This window comes from Haliotis asinina, chromosome 1 (assembly GCF_037392515.1).
Source record: "Haliotis asinina isolate JCU_RB_2024 chromosome 1, JCU_Hal_asi_v2, whole genome shotgun sequence".
Lineage (NCBI taxonomy): Eukaryota > Metazoa > Mollusca > Gastropoda > Lepetellida > Haliotidae > Haliotis > Haliotis asinina.
In genome coordinates, this window is record NC_090280.1 from 47,509,752 (window position 1) to 47,530,260 (window position 20,509).

The 20,509-nt window shown below is 41.0% G+C and overlaps 1 protein-coding gene across 1 annotated transcript in view; it reads left to right on the top strand.

Annotated features, from left to right (window-relative positions):
• LOC137292320 (serine/threonine-protein kinase SIK3-like) overlaps positions 1-16,030 on the top strand; it is a 56,099-nt gene extending 40,069 nt beyond the window's left edge. The window contains exons 11-15 of the mRNA XM_067823823.1: positions 1,395-1,683; positions 2,423-2,577; positions 2,941-3,188; positions 4,361-4,444; positions 7,541-16,030. Of these exons, the coding sequence (XP_067679924.1) occupies positions 1,395-1,683; positions 2,423-2,577; positions 2,941-3,188; positions 4,361-4,444; positions 7,541-8,884 (2,120 nt within the window). The 3' untranslated portion in view covers positions 8,885-16,030. The remainder of the gene's footprint in view (positions 1-1,394; positions 1,684-2,422; positions 2,578-2,940; positions 3,189-4,360; positions 4,445-7,540) is intronic.
• The last annotated feature ends 4,479 nt before the right edge of the window (positions 16,031-20,509 follow it).

Below are 20,509 nucleotides of genomic sequence, written 5' to 3' on the forward strand. Positions count from 1 at the left end.
TTTAAAATGACAATTGATTTGGCACCTAGTGGTCAACATAATCAGTCATTAAGAATTTTCAGTTTGATTATTGTTACCTTGAATTATAGCTTAGAATGTAATGAACCTGAGAAAGCCAACATTTTTTCCGATATTGTATCCACATGTCAAATTTTTATGGCATTATTTCGCATTTGTTAGCAAGTTAGTATACTTGCACTATGATAACAGGATGTGACTGGCAAATTTCATTCATGACTAGTAAAACTTTAGGTAACTGGACACAGTCTCTGCTAAATAAGTCAGCAGGAAACCTGTTACTTATGAGTTGGTCCACAATTTAAAACTTCCTCATATTTGCTGCTTTGCCAGCCGTGCCATTACTTTAACCTCCCCTTCATTCAGGTTCATCTCGCATGTTGTTTCATGTAGACATTATATCATGGGACAACTGAGTGAGGTGATTCTTATTATAGCCAATAATCAAAATTCCATTTGAAAAGGGAATTTTTGACAAAAGAATGAATAGTATTTTTTCGTTTTCAAGTTTCTTCACAGCGTTTATTCATTTCCATGTTTTGTATGAATACATAACATAACAGAGGTTTTCAGCTTTATTCCTACAACAGAATGTTGATGAATATTAGTGTCTACTGACTCGTATTCATTCTCGTAGAGAGTTCTAACTGGACTGGACGTTTCCAAACAATCTTGGCTTTTCAACTTATAGTTTTGTGTGCTTGTACATCTACCCATCCAAGACTAGATTCAAACCATCCCTGATGGTCTGAATAATTGTGATGGTGGAATCGTTTAAAAAATTGTACTGGGATAGATATTTAGACCTCACAATACTGGAATCTTTCTACCACAAAGTGAAACCAGTCTAGTTAGTCTTACTCTAATCAATTCGAAGAAACACTGGCTTACACAGTAATCAACTAAAATCCGTCCATTAGAATCACAAAATGTAACTACTTCATGTATGTACACCTTATGCCTTTAAAAACATTGTTTTAGAGATCAAAGATCAATATGAACATCTAATCTTTTCATTATAATCACAAAATGTAAGAACTTTATGTTTCTAAATATCATTTACAAGACCTATATAAATATTTAATACATCATTTTATTCACCTTTGTATGTGAGTACTTCCTGTTTTCATAAGAGTCATTAAAAGGATAACAGATCAATTGATCTGCTCAGTAACCAGTGTGTGTATCAGTGAGTATCAATGCTTTTCTGAAATCTTTGACTTCAAAGTTACTGAATAAATAGCTTTCTATTACAATAAGATTTTATTTAAGAGTACTTTATTTCTGGTACTTTTTTGCTGAGGACTCATTAATTTGCTGTCTCATATTTGCTGCACAGAGAGTTTGACCCTTACTGTAACCTCCCTCTAATTTAGGTACATCCCAGATGGGGAGAAGAGCATCTGATGGCGGTGCTAACATCCACCGCTTCTCACAACACTTCCAACGCCAGATGTACTTTGATAGCCAACCAGGAAGTCATGAAGGGTTGTCTCCCCTCAGTCAGACTACGTTGTCCCCGACAGGGTTGTCTCCCCTAAGCCAGTCAACACTGTCCCCTACCGGAATCCCACTGCCCACGCCTTCCCTGCAGAACTCTATCACAGTTGAGGAGGTGGAGGATGGGGGATCGGACCAGGAGCCTGACGCTGATGCAGTGCACAGGTGAGTGAATGTGGCTGAACATGTCAGTGCACAGGTGTGTAAAGTCGGACCGGGCTTGTCAGTGCCCAGGTGGGTTATGGGGCCGAGGTTGTCAATGCACAGGTGAGTGAGGAGGGCAGAGCGTGTCAGTGCACAGGTGATTGAGGGGGCAGGCGCTCTCAGTGCAAGAGATGAATGTGGGGGCGGCAGGGCTTGCCAGTGCACAGGTGTGTGAGGGGGCAGGGCTTGTCAGTGCACTGGTGAGAGAGCAGGGTTTGTCATTGCAGAAGTGTGTGAGGAGACAGGGCTTGTCAGTGCACATTGAAGTGAAGGGGGCAGGTCTTGTCAGTGCACAGGGATGTAATGGGGAGAGGACTGCCAGTGCACAGGAATGTGACGGGGAGAGGACTGTCGGTGCACAGGGAAGTGATGGGGAGAGGACTGTCAGTGCACAGGGATGTGACAGGGAGAGAACTGTCAGTGCACAGGGATGTGAGATGGAGAGGACTGTCAGTGCACAGGGAAGTGAGGGGGAGAGGACTGTCAGTGCACAGGGAAGTGAGGGGGAGAGGACTGTCAGTGCACAGGTATGTGAGAGTGTGCCTTAGGATGTTCAGGCAGTGCAGAGGCCAGTGATGACCACGTAGGGTGGACTTAAGGCTATACTTCAACCATTCTCTTGCAGCCAACTACTGACCATCATATGTCCAGTGCCAATAAGCCTAGGTAAAGATTACACGCCTCTGGTCTCTTCTTTCAGATATTTAAACAACCGCGGGTGGTCCAAACGACACACATTAGCGATGGCTAATCCAATGAATGAGATTCCTGAGGAGCTGCAGCAAAAACTGTCCCTCCAGCCAATTAGACACAGACGAGGTGGGGGCCTCCTGTCCCCCACAGAACGCTCAACTAGTGAGTTGGTCATTCTCATCCAGTCTCTCCATCTTACTCTTACCTGTCCTCAAGAGGGGACTTATTTACCTCAGGCACCACATACCATCTTCCATTCCAAATAAATGATATTGCTAAATGTGGCGTAAAACTAAAGCCACTCTCTCAAAATTCTACTTGCTTTCATCATTTCTTCATTCCATTTCAACCCTTACGGTGGGGTAGCCCAGTGGTTAAAGTGTTGGCTCAGGGACGAGAATGAGATTCTATACTGGTGTTGACAACTTGCCGGATTGGAGAGATGCTGGTTTTGACAGCTTCCACAGTACAAGCATATACTGAGTGATCTTGACTCTTACAAATTTCTCATTGCACTTTTTGCAGCTCGTGACTCCTTCAAGGACATCACTACACTCCATCTTCCCAACGAGCGGTTTTCACCAGTGAGGCGGGCTAGTGATGGTCTGGCTAACCTGCCAAAGTACCAACAGCTTCACCTGGAGAAGATTTTCAATCAGACCCTTGGTGCTCAGCAGCAACAACAGCAGCAACAACAACAGCAGGGTCAGGGGTCGCGACACAACAGTCAGAACAGTGTCAAGGCCATTCAGCAGGAATGCCAAGAACTGCAGGTGGAGTACAGGGTGAAATACTGGTGTCAGGGATGGAATGCTGAAGTGAGAGTGGAATATGGGGTCTTCTTGGAGTGCCGGGGTCAGGGTGGAGTATCAGGGCTAGGGTGGAATACTGGGGTCAGGGGTGAAGTTCTGGGGTCAGGGTGGCACACAAGAGTCAGTGGTATAATGCTGAGGTCATGGTGGAATACTGAGATCAGGGTGGAGTATCAGTTCGAGAGTGGAATACTCAGGTCAGGGGTGGAATGTTGGGGTGGGGTGGAGTACTCAGGTCAGTGAGGAGTACTAGAGTCAGGGTGGAACACTGGTGACTGGGGTCAGTGGCGGAATACTGGGATCAGGACAGAATACTTGGGTCAGTTGATGCCACAGGGCTAGTAGAATAGTCTGGTCAGGGTGGAATACAGGGCCAAATACTGGGGTCAAGGTTGGAGTACTGGTGAGTATCAGGACCAGAGTTGTCCACTGGAGTCAGGATGACTAAGGTCAAGGTGGAGGACTAGAGTCAGGGGTGGAGCATAGGGGTCAGGGGTGAAGGTCAGAGACTGAGGATCATGGCAGGGATGCAACATACATTCCAGGGAAAGTATAGGAGTCATATAAAGAAACAAGACTTGGCCTAATATTTTCTTTTATTTGCTTTCATTTGCTTTAAGACCCCTGTGTGATTTAATGAAGGATTATGTGTCTGGATCAACTGTAAGTACAAGTATGAGACATACATTTAAGGGAAAGGATTGAAGTGAAGATAAAAGATTAAAACATCCACAGTAGAGGATCAGTGCAGGGGTGTGTGGGACATCAGGGTACATCCGAGAAGACAGAGTGGAGGGTGGAACATCAAAGACGAAGGAGGGCTGGGAGTGAAACATCATTGTTAGGAGTTGAACGTCAAGGTCGACGGACAGTTGGAGGATGAAACTTCAGTAGTTCATTTCAAGCAGATGAATGATTAGGATGTTGTAGAGAACTGACAGATGTCAACCGAAGGCCAAGCTCTGAGGGTCCAGATCTGATTTAGTCTATAGATTTAGAACTATTGGGTTGTGTGGTGGAGGGCACACCATTGCTGTTCCTCAGTGAATAAGTTGTTGTTGTGAACATCCATGAGTAATATAAGTATTTCATTTTGTTGCACATGTTGAATATTTATGATGTTTGCCTGACAGAAACAAGCTGGTTCAGTGGATGTAGAAAAACAAGCAGAACTGCAACAAAAACACACAATGTCCCGCTTTCAACAATCTCTTCAGGTAAGTCATATTGTCCATTTCCCAGTCACCATCATCACATGATGGCGTAGCATAGCCTGCTGTGTTTATTTGCTGACCTCAGATGAGAACATTTGTGACACCTGTTGTGTAGAAATGATGAAGCCACAAAGTCATGTTTAGTTTTCACCTCTGTAATAATTTGGTCATATACCTTTATGATTTTTCTCATGATTTTGTTTTTCTGTGTTTGATTTTTTTCAGTTTTTCTTTTTTTTTTATTTTTGTCTTCTCACTTTAGACTCCAAAACAAGACGCTAAATGACGACAACAAACCTGCATGGAACATTGTAGTGAGAGTTACCTCCCCTTGCATATCTTGCTGTTGTATATCTGTTTTCAATTTGGACATCGGAAGCCGTCAAAAACTGTCTGTTTGGTTTTGAGTTGGCTGAGCCCAGAAATGAACTTCCCATTATAAATTGTGGACATCATTATCAGCCCTGACTGAGATTTGTCTGTCAGATGTGTTTGCTCAAAAATGAGCTCTGCTTCAGACTCGATGTTTTAATATAGCTCAGGGTATTTTATGTAAAGGTCAAGGTTACTCAACTTGAATTAGACATCCCAAAAAGGAAACATGCAAGATAATTTCCAGAACTTTGATTTCATTGATGAGAATCTTCAGAGGTTACCAATTACTTTTGATTTACACTCGGTAATGTCATCTCTCGTGGGTGTGTTGGAGGTCAATGTCAGTGTGGAGGTCATTCATTTACAAATAGGTTTGATTCAGAAGGGATTGTCATTTTTTATATGGTTTGATATTTATATTTGTGAGATAAAGTCACTCATTTGGGAGTCAAGATATTTATTAATTGTTTCTTTCAGGAAGTTTTGCGAGTGTGGCAGGAAGTGTGTCCCTTATGTACAACAATAGGTGACATATTGTAATGTTCTCACCTGATGACTTAAACGGTCAAGGTCACTCAGTCACACTTGTTTTTCAAAATGTTCTTGACCAAAATAACGCAAGCATAAAAGATTACAATTTGTAGACATGGTCTCGATCACGTGTTACCGTGGTCGACCTCTGTGTTAGCAGAAAACCTGCGTATTTGACGCACAAATTATCTCAGATTCACTGTGATTTTATGATCATGCATCATTGCTGACAGTGCTACTGGGACCTTAATTCAGATAGTCTTAGCTTGTAATTTTCTGTTGTTTAAAACTACTTAGTTTAATGTTTGCCAGTTAACCCCTCAGATCTGATCAAATATCTGGCTTGATTTACCTTGTTTTTTATCGTTATAAACAATCACAGTTGATGTCTTCATGAAAGTTCCACACCGAAGTTGATTCCCTTTAAAAAACCATATCCATGACTCTCACAATACCAGGGAGTCATGATGACTCCTAAATTTTCATACCTAGTGTAGACACTGTGTAGGGTCACATCACTAGAGGTGTCAAATTATTAGACATTGCTCAAATGTCATGAGGTGTCAGATAACAGTTCAAGTCAAGTGGGTTTTTGTGTTGCTGCTTGCATGGTTTCATATGTTTAAGGTTGGTGATGGGAAGCTTTTAGAACATTATTGACAGGCTGGGGATGGAACTGTTTTAGACAGAACATAAGTAGCAGGAATGTGAGTGATGAGATAAGTTTATATTTCCGTGTACAACTCATGATGTCACAGTTATTCTATGCCGACGGAAATGTTACAGATTTGACTGCTTCCAACCCAATTTGAATATACTAGTAGTTTGCCCCAAACCTCAAGACATAACCTTTCCTGCTTTTACCCTAATATTCCTTCTAGAGTAGAATGCCTATAGATCAACTTCAAACTATTCCAGTTGTGACACTCCTGCCTTGTGACATTGACAGTCAGTGTGTCCTCTGTGACAGTCAGTGTGTCTTGTTTTACAGTATGTGTATCTGTTGTCTTGTGTGACAGTCTAAGTATGTGACAGTCTGTGTGTCATGTGTGACAATCTATATGTCTCTTGTCTTGTTTGGCAGTCTGTGGCTTGTGTGACATTCTGTATGTCTTGTGTGACAATCTGTATTGCGTGACAGACTGTGTGTCTTCTTTGACAGTCTCTGACTTATATGAGTAGGTGTCTTTCCTGTGACAGTCCTTGTGTCTTGTGTGACAATCTGTGTGTCTGGTGTGCCAGTGTATGTTCCTTATGTTACAGTTTCTCTGTCTTCTGTGACAGTCTATAAGTCTTGTGTGACAGCCTGTGTGCCTTTATGTGACGGTCCTCTGTTGTGCTTTTCTGAGATTTTTATCTTGTGTATGTAGAGGATACTAAACAACGTTCCATGTAATGCCATTTTTATTGAACAATTTAATGATTTGGTATCAAACAAGCAAATAATAATAAATCATTCACAAGTTTAATAAAAATTGTTTCACACTTTAGTAGCATTTAGATGCAAGTTTAGTAGTAGTTTTAGTGGTGTTCATTACTCTCCAACACATATTGTGAGAAATTGCGGCAGCATTGCCTACTGTGTGATGGTGATGACTCTCAGCTTTCCATGAGTCAAACAAGGCCCAACACCATTGTGGCAGGGGTATTAGCATTGTTACATCATAACAGTAAACCAGCATGACGTCATACATCTAGAGTATTACACTAGTGTAATATTGACGAAAAAAACATGACACTGCAGTCTCTTCCACAGGCGAGCAAAAAATGTATAAATCTTCTGTCTTTTCTAGGTTGATTCAAAATAGTTATTTTTTTTAACAATTAGTTGCTTTATCCTTTGGGTGTGTGGAATGGCTGATGTATGTCTGCTGGAGATGAGCTAGGCACCTGGGTATTGGATGTACAAAATAGCTGACATGTCTGCTTGTACCTGCTCTGAAATTGCATTTCCTCACTGTCACATCTGAGCCTGTATCAGCTGTTCTGTAGGATGTCGTGTGTTCTGTAACAGTAAGAGGTGCAGTGAGGCTTGTAAATGAGAGCAGTCTGATTAAGCAATTCTTTATCACAAACTGATGCTACCAACTTTCAGGGCAATTTGCCAAGAATAATTTTTCTGTGATATTTTGTGAGGGACTATCTGATACGTTGCTGCTGAGTATTGATGATGGTGATGCCTCTATGTTTCAGACATCATCCACTCTGCAGAGATCTCCCGTGCCTTCCCCACCTCTCCCAGCATCTCCCAGTTTCCAGCGGCAACAAGTCACATCAGATGTGTTGCCAGGCAACCTTTATCAGCACCTTCAGCGACTGCACTTACAGCAGATCCAGACATCGAGTGCCTCCTCCCCATTCAGCCGAACCTCACCCCCGACATTGTCCTCTGTCCTTCCACCATCTCAGCGTTCAGAGTCACCCACCCAGAACTACACCCACCTTCTGCAGAACTACCCCCAGTCCCACCAGCGTAGCAGCTCACCTCCCAACTTCCAGAATCTCCACATGATCCGCGAGGACGCAGGGGATGCCGCCGAACCCATGAGGACAGAAGAAGAGGACATGTTTGTAGATACAACAGCAAGCAGCGAAAAAAATGCACAGGAAGTGAGACATAGACAGTTTGCGGGTAAACCGCAAATCAGCATTACTGATACACAAGGTCATGTGACTGATGTGACAAACGAAGACGATGAGCGTGTGTTAGAAAGAACGAATGTGCCAAAGACTGTGGCTTCCGGGGCCTCAGGAGTGTCATCAGGGGTCGGAGCCAGTCCGCTGCAGTCAACTATGACCTCCGACCCCATTCAAACAGGTCATCACCCCCGACAACCCGGTTCCCCCAATTTTCCCCTCTATCTTTTTAATAACTATGTGAATACAAACCTGGCAGGCATCCAGCCGCCATTGTTCCCACCAGATGATGCCGCTGCGGAGATGGGCATGGTCAACTTGTGCAACTCCCAGTTCATCCTCAACAGCACTCGACTCCACCGAAGCAACCAGTCACGGTTCCGGCGCCATCACACCCTCCACGATGCCCGTGACCCCTTCTTCCAGTACTCCCTTCAAAATACACCTCTCATTAACACAGACTCTATACCTCGAGGTCACAGCTTCGACCAGGCCGACCTCCAGTCAAGGACAGTCCTTGATCTCTCACCCCAACACACCCACATCACGCACTCCCACAGCCAGGAGAAAGTAGTGTCATCACCTATCAATGGCTGCTATTTCACCTCCCCATCGCCAAGTAGTTTAGACTCTTCCAAAGTGGTCATCAACATCAACCGGGACCTTCACAAATCTATGGACGATGTATTTTCTGCCATAAAAAATATGTTAGATACTCGATGTCCAGATGTGGATTATCACTGCTCGCAGAACTTGTTCCGTCTGCAGAACGCTGACGTGCAGGTGGAGCTGGAGATTTGTGACGGGGACGTTCCGGGAGTGCAGGTGCGGAAGCTGTCTGGGGACAGTCTCCAGTACTCCCGGTTGTGTCATGATCTGCTCTCCTGCATGAATAACTAAGTCATTGGAGTCTCCCTGTCATAGTCACAGCTGCTGTATGTAAACCTAGTGTCACAGCTGCAGCAATTATACCAAGTGTGTCTGTCACTCAACTGTAGGTAAACCAAGAGTATCTGTCACAGCAGCTGTATGTAAACCTAGTGTCACAGCTCCAGCAATTATACCAAGTGTGTCTGTCACTCAACTGTAGGTAAACCAAGAGTATCTGTCACAGCAGCTGTATGTAAACCTAGTGTCACAGCTCCAGCAATTATACCAAGTGTGTCTGTCACTCAACTGTAGGTAAACCAAGAGTATCTGTCACAGCAGCTGTATGTAAACCTTAGAAAGGTCCTCTATTTTTTCAAACAAAAGTCTAGTTTCTGAGGTGACCTTTTTCAGGATAGTTAATATACATGTTTATGAGATAAGGGACCATTGTCCTGTTCAGACTTTACCTGATCCTGTGCAACGCAACAGTAACCCATGGTGATTGTCACCCAACTACTTGTCTATCTTCCACTGGTCAAGTATTAGTTCTATTTTAAGAATTAAGTTCCTCTTGTTAAAAATTCATCATTATTATTTTACCCAGTATCAGCATTTAAATCTCATATCATATGATTCATACTCAGCCTTGTTTTAAATACTCATGCAAAACAAAACAATTGTGTCCTGTTAACTGTTTGGTCAAAAAAAGTGTTGCAAAGACATTAGGGCTGATGGGATAGCCTTTTGGTTAAAGCATTCGCTTGTCATTCCAAAGACCCTGGTACAATTACTCACAATGTGTGAAGCCCATTTTTGGTGTCCTGTTGTCGTGATAACGTTGGAATATTGCAGAAATTGGCACAAAACTAAATTCCCTCACTCACTCCACTGGCATTTATCCATGATTGGGGCTGTTGATCTCAGACTATATATTGTAAGCTGTTAATGTGTCATACCTGTCCCTGGTCAGAGCCAGTGATGACGTGTATGATCTGAAGTAGTGTGTATTGTTAGCTGTGACTGTGATGGGGAGTTCCTTTGTGTTTACAGTGTTGAAAGACTGGTCCAAAGCCATCCATCTGTGTTATCATGTCTTGATTGTTGATGTGACAAGATTGAATTTTTGTAAGTGCTTCGCCATATGTGGTTGATGATATTTTTAAAAAGATCCTTTTTCCACAAAAATACTGGGAACAGATTATTCTCCTCAGGTTTTATTAATGTTTTTAACTGTCAATAAACGTTTAAGATGTTCATGTAAATACTCTCACGTAACCTTGATTCGTGGATATGAGGGAAGTGCAGCAAAAGTTACATTTTAAATGCACAATTTCATCTTGTATACTCATTGATCATTTTATTCATTGATTCAGCAAATTGAAAATGCCTGATATTTCACTTGTGAATGAAACATTTTTTTACGAAGGCATCACCCATTCGTACGCACACAAAATGTGACGTCACCTTGTTTCGTGGATAATGTGGTTACAGTATATCACTATGAACGACAACCCGTTGCAGTAAGTATTGATACCTAGGAAAGAAGATGACAAGATGTGAGATGATTGTTGATAACAATATCTTTTTTAGTTCAAGATTTGTGGAAATAAACTTTGGTATCGGTGGCATTAGTGATCTTCAGCCATTTATCTCAGTGCTGGACGATTATATTCGATTTAGAGTTCTTGCATGTTCTGCTTACATGAGATTAAGCACATTCATTTCATGAAGACGTGTCATTGTATGTTCATCAAAAGTACCGCTCCATGACGTCATACAAGACTTAATTTACGAGATTTAAAATAATTACTGCCACCCATAAATCAAGGTCATCCACGAATTTATGTTACGGTTCTGTATTGTTTTGTGGGTCCAAACAGAAGCACATTGTTATTTCTTTCAAACAAAACAAATAGTTTGTAAAAGTCTTCACCATTGTCTTCTCCTAATTTATGTTTTTATGAATAATGGTTTTAGGCAATAAAGGTGAAATATACAGGTCTTTGGTCATGGCAGTGTGTAAAGAATATACTTTCTGGAAACAAGTGACTCTTATTGTTCACTGGTTATCATTAATCTTGTCACTTCAGACAACCAAGACTGCTCATTGGGTAAATGTCAACATGATAATTAAGAACAAAGAGAGTTGAATGTTGAGTTGAGGTACTAGGTGTAGAGTTCATTAAACTTCGGCCATTTTTCTTTGCTTGGTTTTACACATCCTCTTATCCAAAATAAAGAGGCAAGTATTGAGAAAAGGAAAATAAAATAATCAAAAGTTTAAGAAATCCTTTTATTGCTGCCAGGCCATAAGCTTTTGTATTGGAATGACAATCTGATTGGTAATATATTACAGTGGCGGAACATGACAACCATACAATCAACACTTGTTTCTTAAGAAATGGAATCACTTTAACATTATTTAAGTGAAGGTTAATAGTGATAACTGTTCGGAAGAGTAACAGGATCTCCATCCTTTTATATTGTCTTGTCGTATTTGTTGGGTTTTTTTTTAGTTTTTAGCCTATCATGCAGAATTATTTTCAATAATATGTAACCCAACTAAAATAACAGACCTTAATAATCAAAAACTGTGTCAATTCATTAGAAGCTGGCTCCGTCTCTTCATATATACTTCATATGTGAGCAGTGTGCAGAAATCGTTTCCTAACTAAGTGAAAGGTTACAAATGTAGATGAGAATAAGATGTTTTCATCCTGACACAGGGTTCATCATGAAAATGTATGAACATTTTTTTATCAGGCCATAATCCTTAATAAATGTATCAGTGCATTATTGCTTAAAAAGTTGGGAGGAGTGATATATTTACAAAATTAACCCGTGAAAATTCATGAGCCAGTCATGCCAGTGACTCGAGAGTTTTTACAAGCCACAGGCTAGTGGGACAGTGGTTATTTCGCACTGTCTAAGGTTAACATACCTCTAGTATGAATCAGCTGTTTGAATTGACATGTGACTGGCTGACTCACTCACTCAGCCCAGCTCGAGAACTGATTTGAAGGGTTTTAACTATATTTTATTATTTCTGGGAAATACTTCATTCCTTTTTGCCAGTGACCTTGCTACCTAGGGGAGACAACTGTGATTAACCCTACTGAAGGGAAACAACTGTGGTACACCACTACTGAAGCGAGACAATTCAGATTCAACTCTCTTTTCACATGGAAGCTATTCTATTTCATTCACTGTGACTTCTACATGTGGCAATGCCTGTACCTGTATCTGAGCTCTCCCAGCTTGCACTGGCTGGCGTTTTATATGTACATGTATTTACATATATTTAATTGTTCTATAAGACTCCGGAATTGCGCAGTTGTTTGCGAATTGTTTTGTCAGTGGATTATGTTGAACAGGGTGTAATGAATGTTTACAGTGTACATGTTCATTTGTTTTGACCTACTTTATCCACAAGCCAACATAGGATAAATTATTGCTTTCATAGTTTTAATTTTAAAAGTATTTGTGATTTCATTTTACTATTTGCTGTTTTATTCGATTCTTGACTTTATGAGAGAACGACACAGTCTATTGTTTAAGTATTTATGCTTAGAGAAGTGTGATCAGTGAGAAAGAAAGGGCTGGTCAGTGAGAGACTCTGGATTGGGCTGATTGTTTGGCAAATTTAGCTTTGCCAAGCTTGTGTATTTTCTTCCAATGCCCCGGTGACTAGATGCTCCTGGCCGTGATAAAGGTCTCACTACAGGGTTTTGTAAGCACATGTAGCCAATAAGAAACATGGCTGATTTATTTTATTTTGATAGATGTTTGTAAGTGTTTTGTGTGTGGTCGTCTCATCATGTGCCATATGTCAGCAAATTATAGTAAAGCACTCATCTTAAACTAGGTGTTTCTTACCGACTCTCTGACTCATTTAGATGCTGTTATATTTGTATAAATAGATCAGGGTCACAATTGAACTTGGGTTATAGAGACAGAAACACAAGCAGCAAACTTGAGTGGATTCCTTCAACTCCTCTTTAACTGAACTTCCATGGATGCCATTTGAGTACCCCTTTAATTGAATTCTAGTGTAATAGTTGACTCCAAAGTAAATCCATCTTTAACTGACCTAAGTGGACTCCAAAGTAGGCCCCTGAAACTGAGCCCAAGTTGATTCCAAAGTGAGTCCCTCTTAAACTGACCTAAAGTTGACTCCAGAGTAAGCCTTCCTTAAGCTGAACTTACATTGACTTTAAAGTAAGCGCCATTAAACTTAACTTGACGCGGAAGTAAGTCTCTCTGAAACTGAACTTAACTCTGAAGTAAAGTTTCCCTTGAAATGAACTTAAGATTAACTGACTGTTGCCCTACCTGTGACAGTATTGTGGGTTGTTTGTGTTGACAAGTGGCCAGTGTTCTGTACATGTCCCGTGATGCATGGCCATCAGTCAATACAATGCAGCAAATAGGAATTGTATTTTCATGTTTTATTTGTTTTACCGTGTTTTTGTTTTTGATTCAATGTTAGATCCATGAGTGTGGTTTATCTGTAAGTTCAAAACTTTTGTTTGTATGTATTTTTATAATTCTACCATTCCATTCAGTGACGACTGTAAGAACTGTCTTCAGTACCAGGAAGACTGATGTTACAGTAGATTACCAACACTGTCCTAAATAGGTGCAGGATTTGCTGTAGAACTCTCTGTTGGTCCAGGTCTGCAGTAGAGCTATGTGTGGTTTCAGTAGAAATCACTGTTGGTCAGTGGTTGCAGTAAAAATCTCTTTTGATCCATGGTTGCATTAGAGCGCCATTGTACCCAGTGTTGCACTGTAACCCTAGCACTATTGTAAGTACCCTTGTTGGTCCAGGAATAAAGAAGTATCCCAACTCTGCATGTCTTCGAGTACCGAAGATTCTAGGTCATTCCTCACTCACTCACTCACTCACTCACTCACTAAGTCATTGAGTTGAAGCTAGCTTAAAGTTAGCTCCCTTCCGTGTGCATTTACTTTCAGACAAAGTCAGCATGAAAGCCAAGAAATAGTCAGTTTTTGTCTCGAAATAGAGGAATATTTCTTTTCTATTTCATCATTTTTTTTTATCTCAACCAGGCTTTTTGTTAGATCTTCCTTGTGTTACCAGCTTCTTCATCCCATCTTACATCACCCTTACTTACCAAATGAACTGTATTTTCTTTTTAATAGACCCTCCTCCAGCTGCCCTTATGACAAGTACATGACAGTCAGACACAGTTGTTTTTGTTTTCAAAGTACTTTGGCATGAGAAAGCTGGGGATTGTTTTAAAATAATTTCAAGGCTCAAATAGTCATGAAAACATGCATTTCAGATAAAAAGATCTGGGCATTTTCATTTTGCTGTTTGTGGGTGAGTTTATGAAAACCGAACATCACAATATGCTGTAATCTATGTAGAAGGGATGACAGTTGTATGACATTGTACATTGATGACATTGAGTTGATGATGAAGTGGTTTAACACTGCAATTTGCTGATGTGATTGTATGACACTGTGTGAGTCGCTGATATGATTACAGGACACTGTAAGTCACTAATGTGATTCTTGGACATTTTGCAAGTTGCTGATGTGATTTTATGACACCGTGTAAGTCGTTGATGTGGTTGAAGGACACTGTACGAGTTGCTGATGTGGGTATAGAACACTGTGCGAGTCGCTGATGTTATCTGTTATCAAGAACTGACTGGTTGACAGTTAACAGAGAGACTTGAAACTCTTAGACAAAACATAATCTACTCCCATCATACCAAGATGACTCTCTTAAAGAGCAAAACAATGTAATTAGAAACATGGAAGCAAATACCCTAACAAAAATCACCCTCCCTCTCTCCCCTTTCCCCAAAATATGTTCAACTCTTTGTTGATTTTTTACAAGTATATTGTTCAAACTTACTTTAATTTTCTGTGGAGTAAAACATGTACTTATTCTTTAAATGAGATATTAAAGACATTAAGTTATCAAATTACTAATCTCAAGTTCTTTTATGTACAGAGTGCGATATTCATTCTCTGGTTGACAGGTTTAGAACTGATTTTCAGTAACCCATGCATGCTTGTCACAAGAGGCACCTAATGGGATTGGGTGGTCAGGCTTGCTGACTTGGTCGATTCATTACTTTGTGTCATGATGTCGATCACTGGATTCTGCAGACTCAATCAGATCACTGTCACAAAGCTAGAATATTGCATAGTGTGGTGTTCAGCAACATGAAACAACCTGATCATGAGGAGAAACTTACATTTTTCTTCAGTTTGGAAATATTCCATCTTGGTTTGTTGTTAGTTCTCAAGCATGATAATGATAAACAAAAAGAAATCGTGTCAGTCAGTTTCGGTGTTAAAAGAACATTTGTCTGAAATACATGAGAGCCTATCAATAAGAAAGAACACTGAATGCCATGTTTTACATTGTATGGTTTGATTTGAGTTCAGAATAAGGTGAAAATAATATGGAACAGCGAGAAATAAGGAAAGGCATAGAAGCTGAAACATTTCATTCTCATCGGAGGAGTCACAGTTCATGTTGAATGTCAAGGTCACAAGAAGTAGGAAACTGCTGTCTTTGCCAACTAAAGGCTTTGTCAGGGGTGACAGCCCATGTTGTACTTACTGTGTGTATGAAATGTTGCCTGTGGACATCTTGTGTGTTTTGTTTTACTGAAGTTTATCTTTGTCTAAATGCGCTGCTCAATGCTTGATAAGGATTGGGCGTTTCCGAATGGGGCCTGACAATCTGCTCCAGTAGAATTCAACAGAGGCACAGATAAGCTGGGTATCAGTGACAATTACTCAAATATTAATGTTAAAACTCAATTCCTTGAAGTCTATTACATGCAAGTACGTTTCACTTTTTGTAAAAACATCAAATCTGGGATTGCCTACTGGTGAATGGTTTCATGTCACCAAACCCTCTAGAATTGGGAGTACGCAGATGCATGGGCTTCAGATAAAGCTTTTGAGGATTGGTTGTATGACTGGGGTATATTGAGTGGTTCTTTTTCACCACATTGAACTTGGCAACTTGCAGTCTTTCTTATCATTTCTCATATTACAGATCAAATTAAACAACAAGCACTTAAACCAACATTTGAAGTCTATTATTTTTTACAATTAATGAAAAATGGCAAAATACCCAACTAAGTTGAAGTGAAAGGGGTACAGTATATTTGATTACTCAAAGGAAAATTTATTCCCCAACTGAGATGTACACAAGCTAGAACATAACTGAGTCACCTAAATTGTCGTGTAGTTCTCTTTCAAGATTGCTGGCAAAGCGAAGTGTGTATAGCTATTGTTGATTATATTTCTGTTACACAGTTCAGATTTTGTTATCATGCTTGTGTAAAATATCCGAGTGTCCTTATCAAATTGAGAGAAGTATATTTTAGTTGCTTTGGTATGTCTGGACTTTGTCACATTGTTTGTGACATTTTCATATTTATACCTGTCAGTATGTGACATATTTTTGACTGTTGATATTTAACATTGTCATATTTTTGTCTGTCAGCGTGTCACATTGTCATATTTGTGCTAGTCAATATCTGACAAGGGTTTTGGACGGTTCGTATGACGTCATCGCATTAAGGCAGGCTGTGTATGACATGGGTCTGACTGTTGATATACAACATTGTCATATTTTTATCTGTTTATATATGACATTGTCACATAATGTAAATATTTACTTCGTCACAATACTGTCTGCCACTGTACTGCATTGTCATGTTTCTGCCAGAGTCGGACATTGTCAAATCTCTGACGGTCTCATGTGACTGGGTGTTCTGACTGGATCGTGACTGTGATGCCACCCCCTCCCTGTTGTTTTCTGATGAGCTCCTACTGTTGTACATACTGCTTTGTTTCTGTGGAAGGGTGGGCAGAGAAGGTTAATGCTTCTCAGCCTTGTACGAAAGTCAACAATGTGTATATATACATGAAGCTATTCCTTATATTGGGCGGGTTTATGCCCAACCCTAAACTGTTGTTATCCATGTCGAGATAACCCAGGATCTGTGTGGGGTCATGTCCAACCCACCTTCCTCCTTCGTCTCACTGCCCACCTGCCTTTATGGCTTCCCCAACAGCGCCCCTGCCTCCAACACTCAGCACACCTTCCTCCATCCTCATTCCACTTGTCAACTGACCCTAGTGTAAGTGTTCAAAGCATTGTGGATATTGTTGTGATAATCGTATCCCATATAATTTAGCACTGTCTGATGTATTTAAACAGGAAGTCACTTTGCAAGATCTCGTATCCAAAAACTAAGATTAACTTGGGGGCCTCTTGAAAATACTGCAGGCCCAATGAACATTGCTGAATAGATTGGGATTAAAATTGTAAAGAGTGATTTATGAGATGTATGTGAAACTTGCCATGGAGAATTTTGAGTTAACATTGAGGGCAAGAACCAGTAGTTTGGGGTTGTATTCTTCAAAATTGGCTTTCGTTTTGGTATTGATAAGACAGACAGTATATATTAGAAGGATCGGTTATACAAAACATCATCACAAGCAATAGAGGACATACTCTTTCTTCTCTCTCTCTCTCTCTCTCTCTCTCTCTCTCTCTCTCTCTCTCTCTCTCTCTCTCTCTCTCTCTCTCTCTCTCTCTCTCTCTCTCTCTCTCTCTCTCTCTCTCTCTCTCTCTCTCTCTCTCTCTCTCTCTCTCTCTCTCTCTCTCTCTCTCACACACACACACACACATTCACCAGTATCCTGGTATCCGAGACAATCATTTTGCCAACAAGCAATAGTGTGAGTGAGTTTAATTTTACACCGCTTTCAGCAATATTCAGGCAATATCACGGCGGGAACACCAGGAATGAGCTTCACATTGTCAGCAATAGAGAACATTCTATCCATTCAAATGTGTACATTCAAGCATCATCAATATCTGGTATAAGATTACGAGGAGGTCAGCAATAGAGAACATACTTTCCATGCATGCACCAACACACATATGCTGGACACACAGCAATAGCAAACTTTCTTGGTTGATTCTTCAGAATGTAGAGCTTCTACAGTAGGTGCCATACAATACCTCATGATGTGTTACTTGAGGTGAGTTGAGATATGTATACTGATAGTGAATAATAAGGAATATTTCTATTATAGAGAAACCGTATTTAACTGTAAATGGTTACATCAGACCACATTATGTTCTGCCAATATGTTCCTTTACTTCTATCCCTAAGTATATGTGAGGCAGGAGCCGCTGCAGGTGGCGTGATCCCAGTCAGACTGAGTTTTCTCCCCTCACCCCCAGCAGGTGTCGTGCTGGACTTCTTCCCTCGTCGCCTACAACAGAAGGGAATAAACAGAATTATTATTGTACTCACAGACTTTGTTGTGCTTCAGCAGAGGGACATCTCAAGATGGCTCTTTGTGCTAGTTATGAGAGGTGAATTCTTTGATTGAGTGGTCGGTCTCAGCTGACCGGAAGTTCTCGTAACATCGGTCACTAAATTGTCGTGTTCAGACTAACATATTGCCGTAAATGGAGGCGTTATGACAAATACAACTGTTCTGATGGCCTATCTACCTTGTAAAGAACCTCAACTGCTGACGACGTTAGAACCTCTGGTGCTTACCCGGTCCATGCGACCGCAGAACAAGCTCTTTCAAAGGAGTCCTTGATTTCAGTGCCAGTGTCTCCGCGGTTGCAAACGGTACAAGTACGACAGTCGATGAAGCTTCTTTGGGCCTTGGGGATAGTGTGGACCCTTCGATAAGTCTGGTCCAGGTCTCTGGTGTGGACCGTGATCCGTGCAGCATTTAAGGTCCGTTTGGGTATTGAGGTCCGTGCCTTTTGTCTTGACCGGGCAACTGGGCTGATCCATGTGGCGGGTGAGGTCAATGCCTGAACCGGACAGCTGGTGTAGACCGTACAGCTGAGCTGATCCGTATGACTGGAGAGGTCTGTGCAGCTGGAGGTGTTTAGCGTCCTATGGTGTGGTTCGTGCGGCTGGGCTGGGCTGGCCCATGTCACTGATGAGGTCCATAAAGTTAAACAGGTTCATGTGGCTGTTGCGGTTTGTGAAATCAACACAATAACTGGTCGAAATCACATTGCAAGAGTATGGAGTCATGGACCATGACTTGTGTAGATCGTTCATGATGTAGGTCTTGAGCTGCTTTTAAAACCTGGTGACTTACAGGGTCCATGTACTTAGAAACATTTCTTGCTGCATTTAGTGAGCTTAACAATTCTCAAAGCCTTGCAAATGTTGAACGTGAACGTGTAATTGTCTTGCCCACTGTGGCTATTACACGTGCAGTGAGGTGAAGTGGATCAGGGAGACTCTCTCAGGTTGTAGATTATCCCTGAGTAGACGGACAATTCAGTCTGACGGCACATGTGCGAGTGTGACAAGTCGGGTGTGACAAGTCGGGGCTGCCACATGTGGCGTCACATTTTGGAAACAAATTCGGATACGTCATTTACGTAATCGTTATACCTACACAATCAGTAAAGCACTGTCTAGAGGTCGCGTAACTACACCAACCATACCAAACCTGCGCCTCTGTCCATCTTAATGCCCGACATCTTACGGCGATTCTGAAACAGGTAATGAACAACTGCCCTTGGGACAAATGCACCTGCAGATGAGTACACTTTCTGTAGAATGCGGGCCAAATGAAGTTGTGATATCGCCTAGCCCCAGTCCCATCGAACATGTATGGGAAGACGTCTTCGTTGTCTGAGGCGTCAACTTGAATATTTTAAGGGTTTGGCGCCATGTTTGAATAGCAGTGATTCGGGTTGTCTTATGCTGTCAATGAGACAACGTTGTCTTGCTGCTGTGAATGCGAGAGAGGGGTATACACGGTAATGAACAATCTCCAATGCAGATGACTAGTTGAAAATGGAAAAGGGTGCACCAATCGTGCTGCTGTTGACAATGAAGGGTGCACCAAGCGCATCTCAATGCTTAATCTTAACTTGTTTTCATTGACCACCTGTTGAAGGATACTGAGCACTAAACATCAGTTATTATTACGCAGTATTCTATTAATTATTATTTATTGATAATGGTCCAATTCTATATATTCGAATCTGGACATTTTTACAATAGTTCACACCTTTAAATATGGTAAAGCGACGTATGCTGATGGTGAGTCATTTCTTGAGGATAATAATTTATCATCCAAAACTGTGTTCTACAGGAAATATCGCTTGTACGAGATCTGACGATATCTCCTAGGAGATATCGTTTGGACAGAAGATTTTGCACAATGCCCTGGCAATGCTATGATGTCATGAACGTGATGACGTCACAATGCTATGACATTGCTGCACTGCAAATCCAATGGGAGTGAGGTGTTTAGAGATGTACAAAGGACAAGGTATGATAGAGGCCCTTATTGGCCCACAACATGTCATGATTATCAAAAGTTTACAACACGATAATTTTAGCATAAAAGGAGCTAAATTAATTGTTGAAGTTACCTCCAATTGCATTTTTATGTTTCTAGTGTTGTTAGTTTTCCTCTTTGAAGACCTCAAAGTTAACATATTTTACAATATCTTCTAGAAACCTACATTTTCTGATTTTCAGAGTGATAGAAAAGTGTGAGCAAAAGCGTGACCCATCCCAATTTTTTCACCACATATGAAGCGAGTAAATTAGAATGTACACCTAAAAAATTGTAGTGGGTCAC